This window comes from Apis florea, unplaced genomic scaffold (genome assembly GCF_048593485.1).
Source record: "Apis florea isolate Af1SG1 unplaced genomic scaffold, ASM4859348v1 contig_3772_pilon, whole genome shotgun sequence".
In the NCBI taxonomy this organism is placed as follows: Eukaryota; Metazoa; Arthropoda; class Insecta; order Hymenoptera; family Apidae; genus Apis; species Apis florea.
In genome coordinates this window covers 347,754-362,581 of record NW_028256845.1, presented here as the reverse complement: position 1 = coordinate 362,581, position 14,828 = coordinate 347,754, and the positions used below count along the sequence as shown (strand labels likewise).

General features: G+C 25.3%; 2 protein-coding genes across 6 annotated transcripts in view; one reads left to right on the top strand and one right to left on the bottom strand.

Annotated features, from left to right (window-relative positions):
- The window catches only part of LOC100866331 (uncharacterized), a 61,699-nt gene extending 49,854 nt beyond the window's left edge, over positions 1 to 11,845 (bottom strand). For 2 of the 3 annotated variants that reach the window (XM_086915281.1, XM_086915282.1), the window contains exon 1: positions 11,686 to 11,845. In XM_086915281.1, coding sequence (XP_086771407.1) covers positions 11,686 to 11,726 — 41 coding nt within the window. In that variant the 5' untranslated portion in view covers positions 11,727 to 11,845. Of the gene's footprint in view, positions 1 to 1,378; positions 1,880 to 11,685 lie in introns of those variants that run through there. The other variant, XM_012495698.3, reaches the window with a different exon arrangement.
- Positions 5,363 to 11,363, top strand: Pld (Phospholipase D). 3 transcript variants are annotated; one of them, XR_004224278.2, is made up of 15 exons: positions 5,363 to 5,604; positions 6,074 to 6,288; positions 6,465 to 6,825; positions 6,903 to 7,023; positions 7,086 to 7,509; positions 7,580 to 7,812; positions 7,984 to 8,251; positions 8,323 to 8,485; positions 8,593 to 8,853; positions 8,928 to 9,201; positions 9,259 to 9,479; positions 9,558 to 9,794; positions 10,031 to 10,119; positions 10,190 to 10,519; positions 10,591 to 11,363. XR_004224278.2 is itself a non-coding variant. In XM_003691340.4 (15 exons), the coding sequence occupies exons 2-15, from the start codon at positions 6,117 to 6,119 to the stop codon at positions 10,690 to 10,692; spliced, it is 3,408 nt and encodes a 1,135-aa protein (XP_003691388.1). In that variant the 5' UTR covers positions 5,363 to 5,604; positions 6,074 to 6,116; the 3' UTR covers positions 10,693 to 11,363. The 3 variants fall into 3 exon arrangements, 2 of the variants coding, with proteins under 2 accessions (XP_003691388.1, XP_086771409.1); XM_003691340.4 differs by having other exon boundaries at positions 9,879 to 10,119; XM_086915283.1 differs by having other exon boundaries at positions 6,034 to 6,288; positions 9,879 to 10,119.
- Positions 11,846 to 14,828: the final 2,983 nt, after the last annotated feature.

Below are 14,828 nucleotides of genomic sequence, written 5' to 3'. Positions count from 1 at the left end.
AAGAAGATTCGTTCATAATTTATTACGAACTCGGGTTAAAAACATTCTCGAGAGAACAGTGCTCCAGACTCTGATTCCTTTCCACGATCGTTCGTGCGCACGAATCTGTTACGCGCCAATCGAAAGTAAATTCTGCACAACGGTATATGCAATTGCACGTATCAGGTTTTGCCCGCGATTGTAAAGCATATTCCATAGAGACTTATTCAATAGAAAGCGAAAATCGTTGTAAAATTTCGTCGATCGAACAAAATTATCGAGATATTTTTTTTAATAAAATACAAAAGAAAGAAAGAAAAATTTCCAGTTTGAAATCTTTTTGATCACTTCCCTTAAAATAATAATAAAATGAATATCATATAGCAAATATTGTAAAATTATTAAAGATTTCCATATTCTGATCTTTATAGTCATAATACAAATTATTGCGTTATTTCCATTGAATTATTCTTATTGAAACAGCAATATCTTATATCAAGTATAATATTACGATGTTTTCAACAAAATATCGAAAATTATAAAAGCAAACAATACGAGTTTCTTCTTTTATAATTTCCATTTTAAACTTAACGTTTTCTTTCAATTTTATTTAAAAAAAAAGAAAAGAAAAAATGAGAATGCAAGGAAAACAAGGAAAACACATTGCTCATGCACCGTTCATCTCGAGCTCAATTTTCAGCATTATTGTTCAATTTAAAGCTGCGTGACGAGCTCGAGGAACAGTCCACCGATCATCGTCACAGGAAAAATATCATTTCGGCACAGACAGTTCAGGTAACCGAGTTTTACGTAAGAAACACCAGGAACATCTGGAAGTTTGAGCGCGTGAAAGTGGACTACCAAGTTACAGGCAACGGTCAGTTAATTCCGCGGCCGGTCGGTTAATATTCTCTGCAATTCCAGCCAGTTCCTCTAACGATCGCGGAACTTCCAGCATTTTTTTATTTTTTTCTAATTATCAACTTTTATCGCGTTTTTCCATTATGTGGCCTCCATCTCGAGAAAATGATAAATTTAACATCTCAATGATATAATATTTTTTCTTTAAACGCGATTGATTCGAATCATTTTTCGAGGTATCGATGTTCAATAGCGAAACGAACCGAGGTATTTTTTTAATGATCCAATGCGCGTATTAAACAATATCACAAGTTGGTTTAAGGACGATCATCCATCAACCGAGATCGTTTCCATACGCGTATATAACGATCTTGGAAACCGACTGTGACGAAAAAAAAGAAACGTAATCTAAGTAGGCTCATCTATTTTTCCTCAGTTGAAACGAACGACCTTGCAAAGTTTCAATAAGCGACTCATGCTTTTCCCATGCCGAGACAAAAGAGTTGAATTGTTCCGGTCGCACTTGAGCCCCACTCACCTTGCGGCTTCTTAGACCAGCCTGATCCAATGTTTCATTTCAGTTCACCTGGCCTGTCACGGGTCCTCCTACACCCTCCCTTTTTTGCGTTGTATCACAGGTTATTCAATCACAAGGATCACGATATTATTATTATTATTATTATTATTTTGGTACAGTTTACCAACTCGGCTTTAAACGATATCGAAAAACGAGTTAAAAAAATTAACTATCCGTTATATTTATTACGATATTTTGCACATTCGATCTGGAAGAGTCTTCTCGATGATCACTGAGAACGAACAACCGAGATCGAACGATCAACGACGATAGTATTCACGGTTTTATGCACGTGCGACTCGGATCAGATTCGAGATTGAAACGAAGATCGGCACGCATCTTCGCGAGAGATGTATTTGCACACCGGGTTGTTGTGCTCGGCGGACGTTAGTCGGCGGAAAGCTCGGAGACAAATGGAAGTCGATCGAACGACCGCCGTGTCAAAAAACCTGGCTCTAAATGGGGGAGAAAAAAAAGTGATCGACCATTTTCCCTTTCGCCCGGAGTCCACGCCACCACCACCGCCACCACCACACCACCCAACAACGTTCCTGCACTCTGCGTGCTATACGCTGCCCCTACCCTGGTGCACAGGTACCTCGAAAGCATCCCCTCCCGCGACAAGCCGCCTCGTTCCTCTTACTGACTGATAGCTACTTCGATATGCGTGATTTCCTGCGATCTGAGATTGTGCGGATACGCGTGGCCTTTGGTCATATTATTGAATTAAAGTAAAGATTTGTAATTTTTTTTTTTTTCTAATTGTTTTCTTATTTTACTAATTTTGATTTTAAGCGATTAATAGAGAAAGAAGCTCGATTATGCGTGATTTTCTAATGTATTAACATGGGGATGTAGTCTTTCATTGATCTTGTTATAACGAAGGTAAACTTTTTCTAGACATAAGTAAGTAAGCGAATCAGTTTTTATATGTAACATTTTGTTATTACACTTAAAAACTTTGTCAGAAGCAAACTGGTTTAATTTTTTTTTCCTCTTATGTTTTTTGTCGCATTTACATCATTATGAAATTTATTTTTATATGTAATCAAGTAATTCATGTATTTATACAAACTAGATAATTAATATAATATGCTTTTTTGCTCGCTTCATATTTATTTTATAAAAAAAATTAGAAAGTATGGCAAATAAATATATTAAAGAATATATAATGAAAATTTTAATTTTTATTCAAGAGGTTGCAACGATTATTTAAATGATTTGTAACTTAAACAATTAATATATTGCAGAGATAACATATTTGTAATTTAAAAAATGACTTTAATTATCATTTGAACGAGACGATATCACATAAATATATTACGCTGTCGTAATATTTTATTCAAATGAAAATGAATTGTCATGTTTAATAACAGCTGTATTTTTAAGTAAAATTGTATCCTTCGTTAAACAATTTTTGAAACAAAATATATTTTTTGAAAAACACGTAGAATTATTTTGATAAATTGTATACATATATAAATACGTTAAAAAAATATATCAAGAAAATACAAATTTTTTTAATATGAAAGAGAAGTATGAAAATTTTTAATGTTTAACTTTACGAAATATTAAAATTCTTATAAAAAAGAATTTGAATTTTAATTGAATTATTCTAATTATAAGATAATTATAAATATTATTTTTATCACATCGTATTGATGTCGAAATAAAATATATTTTGCTTTCTTAATCTATTTATCAGAAGATATTTGCAACATCTACTTTTTCTTCATCTTTTCTATTTTGCAAAATGTAACACAGTTATTCAACTGAATCGATAGATACTTTTATATAACCTGATGATCTAGAAATCTTATACACGTATACCTTGATCCACCGACACTAATGACACAACCTAATATAATTTACATGATAGTTTGGTTATTTATACCTACGTTATTTACTTATATTATGTAAAAATATCATTTTAATATAAATTTCAAATCCTCGAGCGATTCTAAAACATTTTGCTTAGAAATTCTCATCTGTTATTTTGAAATCTAATCGTATTGCACAAATTAAATTATTAAAAATGTTGCGTTATTTGGAACACGATGTTTTGCCATTTATTCTTGATTAAATATTTTAAAAAATCGTCAACGATTCCCTCATCATTTATAAAAGTATATTTAATCATCGATCTACAATTTTATTATTATAACATTATAAATTATCATAATAGCAAACATAAGAAAAGAATTTATAGAACTTCCTAATTAAATAGAGAAACGAATAAAAGAATTCGAATAAAAGAATTTCACATTGAGGAAATAATGAAAATATATTTATCAAAAAAAAAAAAAAAAAATACATTATAAATTACTATAGTATTGGATGAAAATATTTGTCGATAATGTATAAATGATGAATAATATGAAAAATATTGGATAGAATGATAGAATGAATAGATAATATTATAAATTTATATTTCTATTAAGAAATTTCATTATAATTTGATAAGAAATATTAGCTAAAGTAATAGACAATTATCAAAATTAAATTAAATTAGAAAAATATAGCTTCTATCGAATTATCATTGCGTTGCACATATATTGCATGGTTTTCCCTTGACATTCTAATCCAGGAATAAAATCGTTCGCGTTCCAATTCGAAAGTAGATCGCAAAACTGAACAATTATCCTTCCTAATAATCACAAGGCTATTCGTTTCCTGCATAAACTCCATAATATAAGGAATATCGAGTTTTCGAATCGCAAACGCAACGAGTGCGTAATATTAACGGACAATGAGGTTACATCGAACCCTTTTATAGCGCGTTCCACTTTTCTTTATGCATGACACGTATATTAAACTTTATTATTCAGAATAACAATAACGATATTTAATCTTATTATTTTGTACGATGAATATTTTTGCGATTTCAACGATATCAAACTGATCAAATTTTTGCAAAACAATTCACATTAACAAGATTGAAGAAATTGCATTTATACATGATTTTTTAATTAATCGATTAATATGAATTGGTACATACTTGTATATGTAATATATTTTTGGGATAAAAATTTATAAAATTAGTTGAAGTAAAATAGTCTTTTTTCATAGCATTTTCTAAATTATAAATAATATTTAATAAATTTTATATAAATATTTTTTTGTATATTAACACGTACGAATATACTGATAAATATCAATGACAAAGAATCATTGATAAGATATCAGTAATAATACGTAGTCATACATAATGTAGATTTTTACAATTCTTAAGAAATGATATGACTTATATGCTAGAAATTACTTGATAATATTCAAGGAAAAATGCCACGATGTTTGAAATTCAACTATTTGAAGTGTGAATTTATCTTATATAGTTTATTTATACTTTGCATATTGCTTACAATAAGAAAAAAAGAAAAAGATGTGAATGAATAATTTATATGAGTTATTTATCGATATTGACAAATAATATTGAGAAAGATAAATATCTTATTAATAATCACGATGGTTGTGACAGATTATTTTTTAATGAAAAAATAATATAATTGATAAATATAATTGATAAATTGATTTTGGTTATCTTGATTTACAAATAAACAAATTAATGCTCTATAAATAAGAGAGAACATAAAATGAAAAAGATAATTTTTAATTTACATATATATACATATATATGTGAACGAATATTGAAAAAAAATAGCACATCTTTTTTTCTACTTTTATTTTATACTTTTTTTATGAAATAGTTATTTTCATCGATAAAACAGTATAATCCTATAGATCATTTATAAAGTGTAAATGTAAATTTATTAACTTAATTTTTTTCAGTAATATTATTGAATATCTTTCAACTCCAAAATATTAAAAATATTATTAAAAAATATATATCATATAAAAATATTATTTTGCACTAATATTTCAAGTTTTCTTAATAGAAAATATCTACTATACCGATACTTTTTAGATTTCATTCGACTTACAAGAAGAAATATGTAAGTCGTCGTTTGTGCTGTCACATAATGAACACCGATGAAATCGCATGTATAATCAATTGTGATTGTGACAGTGACTTCTTATGATAATGGAATTATCTGAAATGTACATATCAAACTTTTACAAGACTATGTGAAATTCTTTACTTTAAAACTGTTTATAGAAAGAAGACTGTTAATATTTATAACCTTAATAATAACGTGACATGTGACATTTAGGATATGTATAAATAAGTATCCTTTTATAATATCATTAAGCTTTTATTTTAACTTTATACCACGCATTTATATTTTAATTTAACAATCAAATAAGATTATATACGTTTAATTTTATAAATTATAATATATAAAATTCGTAATCAACAATATTATTATTGATGAACTTGTAATAAAATGAATTTATGGCAATTCATTCCATTCTCTGGTAACTTATATTTAATTAATCTATTGCCAACATTCCAAGCCCCTCCCATGCACATTAGATCATTTTCTGAGTCAAATCCATCAATTCTTTATCATGGCATTTCTTTTGTTCAACCATATTATTATCTACCTTTTAATAAAGTATATTTTTGTTAGCTCATTATTCTTGAATGTTTCTCATTAAGAAATTTTTTTAAATATTGTAAAGAAAAAAATATTTGTGTAACTTAACAATAAAAGTATATTGTGAAAATAATTTGACTTAACTACACATGGTTAGTTATTTATTGATGATTTTGTAACTTGATGATTTTCGACTAATAATGTCTAACAATATTTTAAATGAGAGAAGAACTGAGAATGTTATGGACCATTCAGTTCTTCATGATTCTGAATTTGATGATGCATTAGATGTACCTGATTCGTTAGAAATTACTGTGAATGAAAATGATGATACAATAAATGTTGAGTGTGGTGGAGATGCTAATAGCATAGGTGAGTTTATGATTTTTATTTATTGTTGTGATTTTTTTTTGTTGTTATTTATGTGATCTTTTTCTGTGTTATTTTTATTAACATTTTTTATATATAATATCTATATTAATTATATTTAATAACTATATTTAATAACTAAGAAATGCATTGTGTCCTGTTTTTCTTTGTTATATTAGTATATCCTGGTAGGATACCTTTCTCTGCTATATATGATTTACCAAAGCAATTTAAAAGTCAACATCGTGATGTTTTTATTCCTGGTGAAGAAGTGCATGTAAACATCATAGATTATGAACGTAGTGTAACAACACATCCTCTGAATCCAAACTTGTACACTATTGAATTTAGGCATGGACATTTTACTTGGACAATTAAAAAACGATACAAACATATCCAAAACTTGCATAATCAATTGAAAATATATCGTGCAAGTTTAAATATACCTTTTCCAACTAAAAGTCACAAAGAAAGAAGAATTAGTTTGAAAAGTTTAGGAGATGTAAAAGAAGGAAAAGGCCGTAAAGGTGCATTACCAAGGTATTGGAATTGCTTAAAAATTTTCAATTTTGCAAATAATAAAATAATAAAATGAAAAAATATATTCTTTTATCTAGATTTCCAAATAAGCCCGATATGCTAGTACCTTATGAGCAATTAGATCTTAGAAGAAAAGTATTAGAAGAATATTTGACCAATTTATTAAAAATAAAAATTTATTTACATCATCCAGAAACAGTAAGTTAATAGTTGACTTTTTTATGTTAATAATGTTTACTAACAATGTAAAATATTTTTAGATCAATTTTTTAGAAGTTTCACATTTATCATTTATAGAAGACTTAGGAATGAAAGGCAAAGAAGGTACTATTTTAAAACGAACTGGATCAGGTGCAAGAACTAGATGTAATTTTTGCGGTTTGCTTGAAGGCATGTGTTGTATTAGATGTAATCATTTTTGTACATCTTTATGTGGAAAATGGCATTCTCGACATCTCGTTGTTAAAGATACTTTTGTTGCCTATATTAGGCCCAAAAATGGTAGCATAAAATCGGTAATTTTAATGGATAATGGGTTTGGAGTCAGTTTTGGCATGTATACAACAGGTTTAAGAAATGGTATGCAAATAGCAAATCTTAGTAGGCATATATTAATCAAATGTTGGACGAGAAGAAAGGCTAAAGAATGGATGGAATTTATACAAGAAATCAGTAATAAGGAAGGTAAGTTTTTTTTAAATTAATGCAAGGACTAAAAGATTAAAATTCAAATTAATATATTATATCATAATAGGCCGAGATTTTATACAATCAAATCCACACAATTCGTTTGCACCTTATCGTTCGCCTATAGCAGCTACATGGTTTGTTGATGGATCAAGTTATATGTCTGCCGTTGCAGATGCATTAGAAAATGCCAAGGAAGAAATTTTCATTGCAGATTGGTGGTTATCACCAGAAATTTATATGAAAAGACCTGTTTCTGACGATTATTGGCGATTAGATAAAATATTAGAAAGAAAAGCTGTAAGTATTATTTAAACTTTATTTTTATACTGAATACTGAATAAATTTTGCTATTCTATTAATGCTAACTAAAATTCAGGACATTTGGTAAAACATAAAATATTTTCATTAATTTAATATAATTATTATGATTGTTATTATATTTATAATAATCAATTTTTTTTTATTTAGTCTAACGGAATCAAAGTATTTATAATGATCTACAAAGAAGTAGAAGTTGCATTGGGCATAAATAGTTTTTATAGTAAACAACGGTTAGTTGAAAAATGTCCTGAAAATATAAAAGTATTACGTCATCCAGATCATGCAAGAGTAGGAGTATTTCTCTGGGCACATCACGAAAAGATCGTGATTGTTGATCAAAATATTGCTTTCCTTGGTGGAATCGATTTATGTTACGGCCGATGGGACAATAATGAACATAGATTAATAGATTTAGGTATATAATACATAAAATTAAATATTTTTGGCATTATTACTTATGATTAGTTATATTTTTTTTAATTATAGGTAATACTCATCAGTCTAGCATTTATATTCCATCTAAAGGTAAATTCACCAATACCAGCAGTAAAAAAATATCATGCGCTAATGTTAATAAGCATGTTTTATTACCATTGGCTATTGCAACTAACACAGTTGTAATGGCTACTACGAAATCTATACCAGTATTGTAAGTTCTTTTATTACTATTTTTCTATTAATTTTGCATTTTTTAATTTAAATGAACTTAAATATTAATATTTAACATTTTATTATTATTATTTTTTCTTCTTTTAGATCAATGATAAGCAACAAAACATCATTGTCACCAGCATTGCCACAATTGAATGCTGGAGATTTATTATTAATGCACTCTTTAGAAAAATCAGATACTATGAAATGTGATACTCCAAATACAGAGCGTAAAAATTTATTTGGCATGGCAAAAGATACTATGGATAGAATGAAACATAATATTAAATTAAAAAGACAAGAATTAATTAATATGGTATATAATCCATATGAAGGAAGTAGTGATGAAGAAGATACAATGGATAAGTAAGCTTATATTTCATTAAAATATTAAAAATTAAAGAATTCATATCTTACAAGAATTATTGACATATTTTCAGTAATACAGTACAAACTGCAATTGAAAGTAATGAATCAGTGACATATAGTGGAGATGTATTTTTAGAATATCCAGCTGTATCTAAACTCTGGCTAGGGAAAGATTATGTCAATTTTATTGTTAAAGACTTTAATGATCTCGAAAAACCTTATCAAGATCTAGTAGATAGAAGTACTACTCCTAGAATGCCGTGGCATGATATAGGAATTATGGTTCAAGGTGCAACAGCAAGAGATGTTGCTAGACATTTTATTCAACGTTGGAATGCAATTAAAGTAAGTTTTCAATAACAATCTAATAATTTAATATTTACGTTATTTATATTTTATTAGATGGAAAAAGCAAAATTAAATCCATGTTATCCATTTTTGCTTCCAAAATCGTATAAAAACTGTAGAAATTTTGTTCCATTTCTTGAAGAATCTGCTATACATAATGTTAATTGTCAAGTATTAAGATCTGTTAGCTCTTGGTCAGCTGGTTTTCTTGATTCAGAAACTTTAGAGCAAAGTATACAAGAAGCCTATCTTGAAGCTATTAGTAAAGCAGAAAGGTAAAATTTATTTTTATAAATAACTAATTATAATTTAAAATAACTAATTACTACACATTAATGAATTTTCTATTCAAGATATATATATATAGAGAATCAATTTTTTATAACACTTGTATCCATGGAACGAACCACAGTAAAAAATCGCATAGGAGAAACATTATTCAAACGAATCTTAAGAGCACATCGAGAAGGTGCGGTATTTAGAGTATTTGTAGTAATGCCTTTATTACCAGGTTTTGAAGGAGAAGTTGGAGGTCCAACTGGTACTGCCTTACGTGCTATTACACATTGGAATTATGCTTCTATATCAAGGTAAAAATTATATTATGAAATGAAATAATAAATAAGAATGAAAAATACAAAAATTGAAATCAGAATCATTTGAATCATAAATAGGGGTAGAGATGCTATCCTAAATCGATTAATTGAAGCAGGAATAGAAGATCCTAGTGAATATATTACATTTCATGGCTTAAGAGCGCATGCAATGTTGAATGGTACATTAGTAACAGAATTAATTTATGTTCATAGCAAATTATTAATTGTAGATGATAGTACTGTTATTTGTGGTTCCGCTAATATTAATGATAGAAGCATGATAGCAACGAGAGATAGTGAAATTGCAGTAATAATTCATGTAAGAAATATTAACAATATCAAGTATATAATTTTTAATTATTTCAATATTAATTATTCTATAATTTTAGGATCAAGAATTCGATGAAGGAAGGATGAATGATATTCCATTTCCTTGCGGTAAATTTGCAGGATCTTTACGAAAACAACTATTTTCTGAACATTTAGGATTATTTAAAACAAATGAAAATATAGATATAACAGATATAATTAAAAAGTCATTTTATAAAGACATATGGTGTGCAAGGAGTAATCGAAACACAGAAATTTATGAAGAAGTATTTCATTGTATTCCCACAGATAAAGTTGTTAATTTTTCCATGTTAAAGCAATATCAAGATGAAGAATCACTTTCTTCGTTAAATCCAATTTTAGCTCAAGAAATGGTAGACCAAATTAAGGTATAAATAATGTTAACAAATATTATTTTATTGATAATATTTTGATAAATTTTTTCATAATTTTATTTTAGGGACATATAGTAAATATGCCATTAAAGTTTTTATGTAATGAAGATTTAAAACCAGCAGCTGGTACTGTAGAAGGAATAATGCCAACAGCATTGTGGACATAAATTATTGATATTTAAATTTTTATTAATGAAATGTTAATCAATAATTATAATATTTTTGCAGATGTAAATAAGTTAATTTAACTTTTAATATTTTACTGACCAAAGTACAAACAATCGCAATGTTTGTGATTAGATATTTTATTATATCCACAAAAAAATACAATATGTTAAAATTAAGATTGCTATATGATATTTTTATTAAAAAGCATTTAATAAGTAGCAATAATTTAATTCTATATTGATATTCATGGTGTTGAGTTATTTATAAATATTCTTGCAATTCAAATTTCACTTTAAAAAAATGATTGTCAATTGATTGAAAATAGAAAAAAAAAATGAATTAAATCTTAGTGAGAATATCGAAAATATTTAAATTATTAATCATATTTTTAAATGATTATAATTGCATTTCAACATTCCATAAAATCTACCTCTTTTAAAAAGAATGCGATATTATAGAATAAATGTTATTAATTTAAACACAATTCTATTTCATCGTTTAGCGTACTTAATATTTTATATTATAAATTAAAAAATAATTATGCCAATATTTAAACTTTCACAATGTGCCTCTTTTTGAAAAATTGATTTTTATATTATGATTTTTATTTTATAAATATTTATTTGTATATCAAATGATACATGAAATAAATGATACATGATATATGTTATTCTTAGATTTTCCTATATTTTTTCTTCCTGTTCTAAACGCATTGAGACGTATGATGAAATTAAATTTTTTGAAAAGAATAATTTATTATATGCATAGTAAAATTTATCTAAACTAAGAATTTCTATTGATATATTGAAATATTAAATCATTAAGAATTTACTATCTAAGAATCAGAATAATAATCAGAAGTTTAATTAAAATTAAATATTCTACTACATTCACATATTTCAGTCTAAAATTATTAGTTAAAACGCCATTATTGTTTTTTTTTTGGAATTCGAAATATCGACTTATTATGTTAAAATATTATGAAAGCTTACCTAATTTTTAAGTTATTTTTCCATAGATACAAAGACAGCATTTACTATTATGATATTTTTCTCTCTTGAAGCACTTCATCACATATTTACACATTTCACAACAAATTTATGAAAGCGTCACTTATTAGAATCTTTTCGCGTCGCGTGAAGTCACGAAACTAATTCAAATTTTACTTTTGCGCATCTTCTTGCGCATCTTGCGCATCTTTTTGCACATCTTGCGCATCTTCTTGCGCATCATACGTATCTTTTTGTATATCTTGCGCATCTTCTTGCGCATTTTGCGTAATTTCTTGTACATCTTGCGCATCTTTTTGCGCATCTTATGCATCTTGCGCATCTTCTTGCGCATACAAGTAAAAAACATTTACAAATTCAAATATTTTTTTTATAAATTATTCTATTAGATACTTTCAATAAATTTAGAAATTAATAATTAATGTATGATATTAAAATTTAAATATTTCATATTGCAATATTTATTCAAAAATTATAGACAATTATTCGCGTTATTATCCATATCGATTTGATCGCCAATTTAATTTATTTTAAATATATAATTATATAGTAATAATTCTAAATAAATATTCGAAAATGTTATAACTTTAAATTAATTATTATTATTAAAAAAATTATTATTCTAATTTAAAACATAATATAAATATTATATATAAAAATAATTTTTTATACTATTGGTAAAGATTATATATTAATTATTAAATTTTTATTATTTTGTAAGAAGTGAATTTTATCATTCTAAATGCATAAATAAAAAAAAATTTAAAAATTGTTAAACTATTGTCAACTAAATCTACTTACGATTATTTTGTAACTATTGTTGTAACTATTTTTTATAAATTAGAATATTTTAATCTAGTTATAAATCGAAAATTAGAACATTTTTTAATTTGTAAAATACCAATTATTAACAGTTATTTTTAATTTATAAAAATATATTTTAATTATTATATTTAATAAATTATTAGATGCTTAAATTAAAAATAAAAATTTAAAAATTAATAAAGTATTGATCATTAAATCCATTTATGGCTATTTTATAACAATTCTTTTTATAAAATAGCAATTAAAATATTTTAATACAATTATAAATCGAAAATTAATAGCATAAAACAGCAAATCTAGTTTTAATTCGTAAAAATATATATTAATTATTATTTATAATGATGTAATGAATTATTGTAACCATAAATTAACAATAAAAATAAAAATATATATAATATAACAATAAAAATCTAAAAATTGTTAAATTATTGTTCATTATATTCAAAAAACTGATTTTAATATAATCGGCATACGACGTATGTATTCGGTAGACTTCGCCACTGTTCACCGCGACCTTTTATAAATACGAGCCAAGTTACGAAAGCAATCATTTCGTATCGAATTTCCGTATAGAAAAGGTCGATACTATAACACTTTGATTAAATTTTTATAAAAATTTTTAATTGTTCACTTTTATAAAATTTATTTTAAATTAACATTTAATATTATTGATACATATTATTTACATACTTTATTTTTTAATTAATATTTATTTATTGCTTTATTTATTTATTTTTACATTTTACTTTTACATAATTTAATTTAATTTATTTAAACATTTATTTATTAATTTAATTAGTTTTAAATTTTTTAATTTAAATTGCATTTGATTTATTTATTTATTTATTTATACTTATATTTAGTAATTTAAATTTTTATTTTTTATTAATTCATTAACTTATATTTTCATTTATTTATACTTTTTTTTATTTTATATTTTTATTTATTTATTTTTCATTTTCTTTTTTTTTTATAGATTTATTTATTTATTTATTTACTTTTCACTTTTATTATTCACTTTTATTTAATAATTTACATTTTTATTTTTTATTTATTAATTTATTAACTTATATTTTCATTTATTTATACTTTTATTTTTTAATTATTTTATATTTTCATTTATTTATTTTTCATTTACTTCTTTTTCTTATAGATTTATTTATTCATTTATACTTTTATTTTTTAATTATTTTATATTTTCATTTATTTATTAATTCGTTTATTGATTTAATTAGTTTTAAATTTTTAAATTAATTTTCATTTGATTTATTGATTTATTTATTTATTTTATATTTTCATATATATATATATATATTTTATATATTTTCATTTCTTTATTTTCTTATTTTTTATTTATTTTATTAATTTAATAATTTATAAATTTATAATTAAATATTTTATAATTTAAACATTTACTTATTATTTTAGTTATTAATACATTAATTTATACATTCTTAATAATTTTAATTTTTTATAAAATAAATTTTAATAATTTATTTTTATTATTTTTGTTATATGGGTCTCGATGCGTAGTCACCTCCTCGTCGGTGAGACCCGGTAATTGGCATCGCTTTCCAATTTTTTTCAAAATTTATCAAAAAATATCTTTCGAATATTTCATTAAAATTTTTAGAAATAAAAATTTATTTCATTTATTTAATTAATAATAATTTTCGGAAAGCGATGGCAAGCTAAGAACTACGCATACCTGCAGTCCAATCTAAACCTTTTAACATAACATAATTTTTTTTAACTATTTGTTTTATTAATTTTAAAAATTAATTTAATAGATTGGACTGCAGGTGTTAATAAAATAAGTTAGTAAATTATATTAATTAGAGTTAAGTTTATTATAAGCGCATTCTGTACCAAGATACACTTTTTAATTTAAAGCGAAATTTCAATTCTTTTATTCTCTTACGTATAAACTTAATAATCTTAATGTTTCGTTTTCTATTTTCATCTCAAATTTCTCATTTTTATAGTTATTTGTATATCGTTTTTCAATTTCTTCCTCAATTTATTCTCACGTTTTGTAGATCGTAGTTATCTTTTCATTATTTTTTTCACGCCAATCTCATATCATGCAATGATGGCAAGAATCGTTGGATGGGTGCTCTACTTCCGGTGACCAGTCAAGAGTCCGCACTTTGATCGATTGGTACCTCTGAATACTCGATAAAAGTTAAGTTTTGTAGTCGAATGCCATTCTGGTAAATCGGCTCCGGTGGTCAGGAATTTATTCTTTGCTCCTTCCTGTGTCGTTAGAATGTAAGTCGTTCTTCTACAAAGCTGCTGTC

Bases quoted from the DNA above. Each gene is read 5' to 3' on its own strand.
- Pld (XM_003691340.4), top strand. From the start codon at position 6,117: ATGTCTAACAATATTTTAAATGAGAGAAGAACTGAGAATGTTATGGAC. The intron at 7,510-7,579 runs GTAAGTTTTTTT...ATATCATAATAG, and splicing joins AGAAATCAGTAATAAGGAAG to GCCGAGATTTTATACAATCA. The intron at 9,202-9,258 runs GTAAGTTTTCAA...ATATTTTATTAG, and splicing joins AACGTTGGAATGCAATTAAA to ATGGAAAAAGCAAAATTAAA.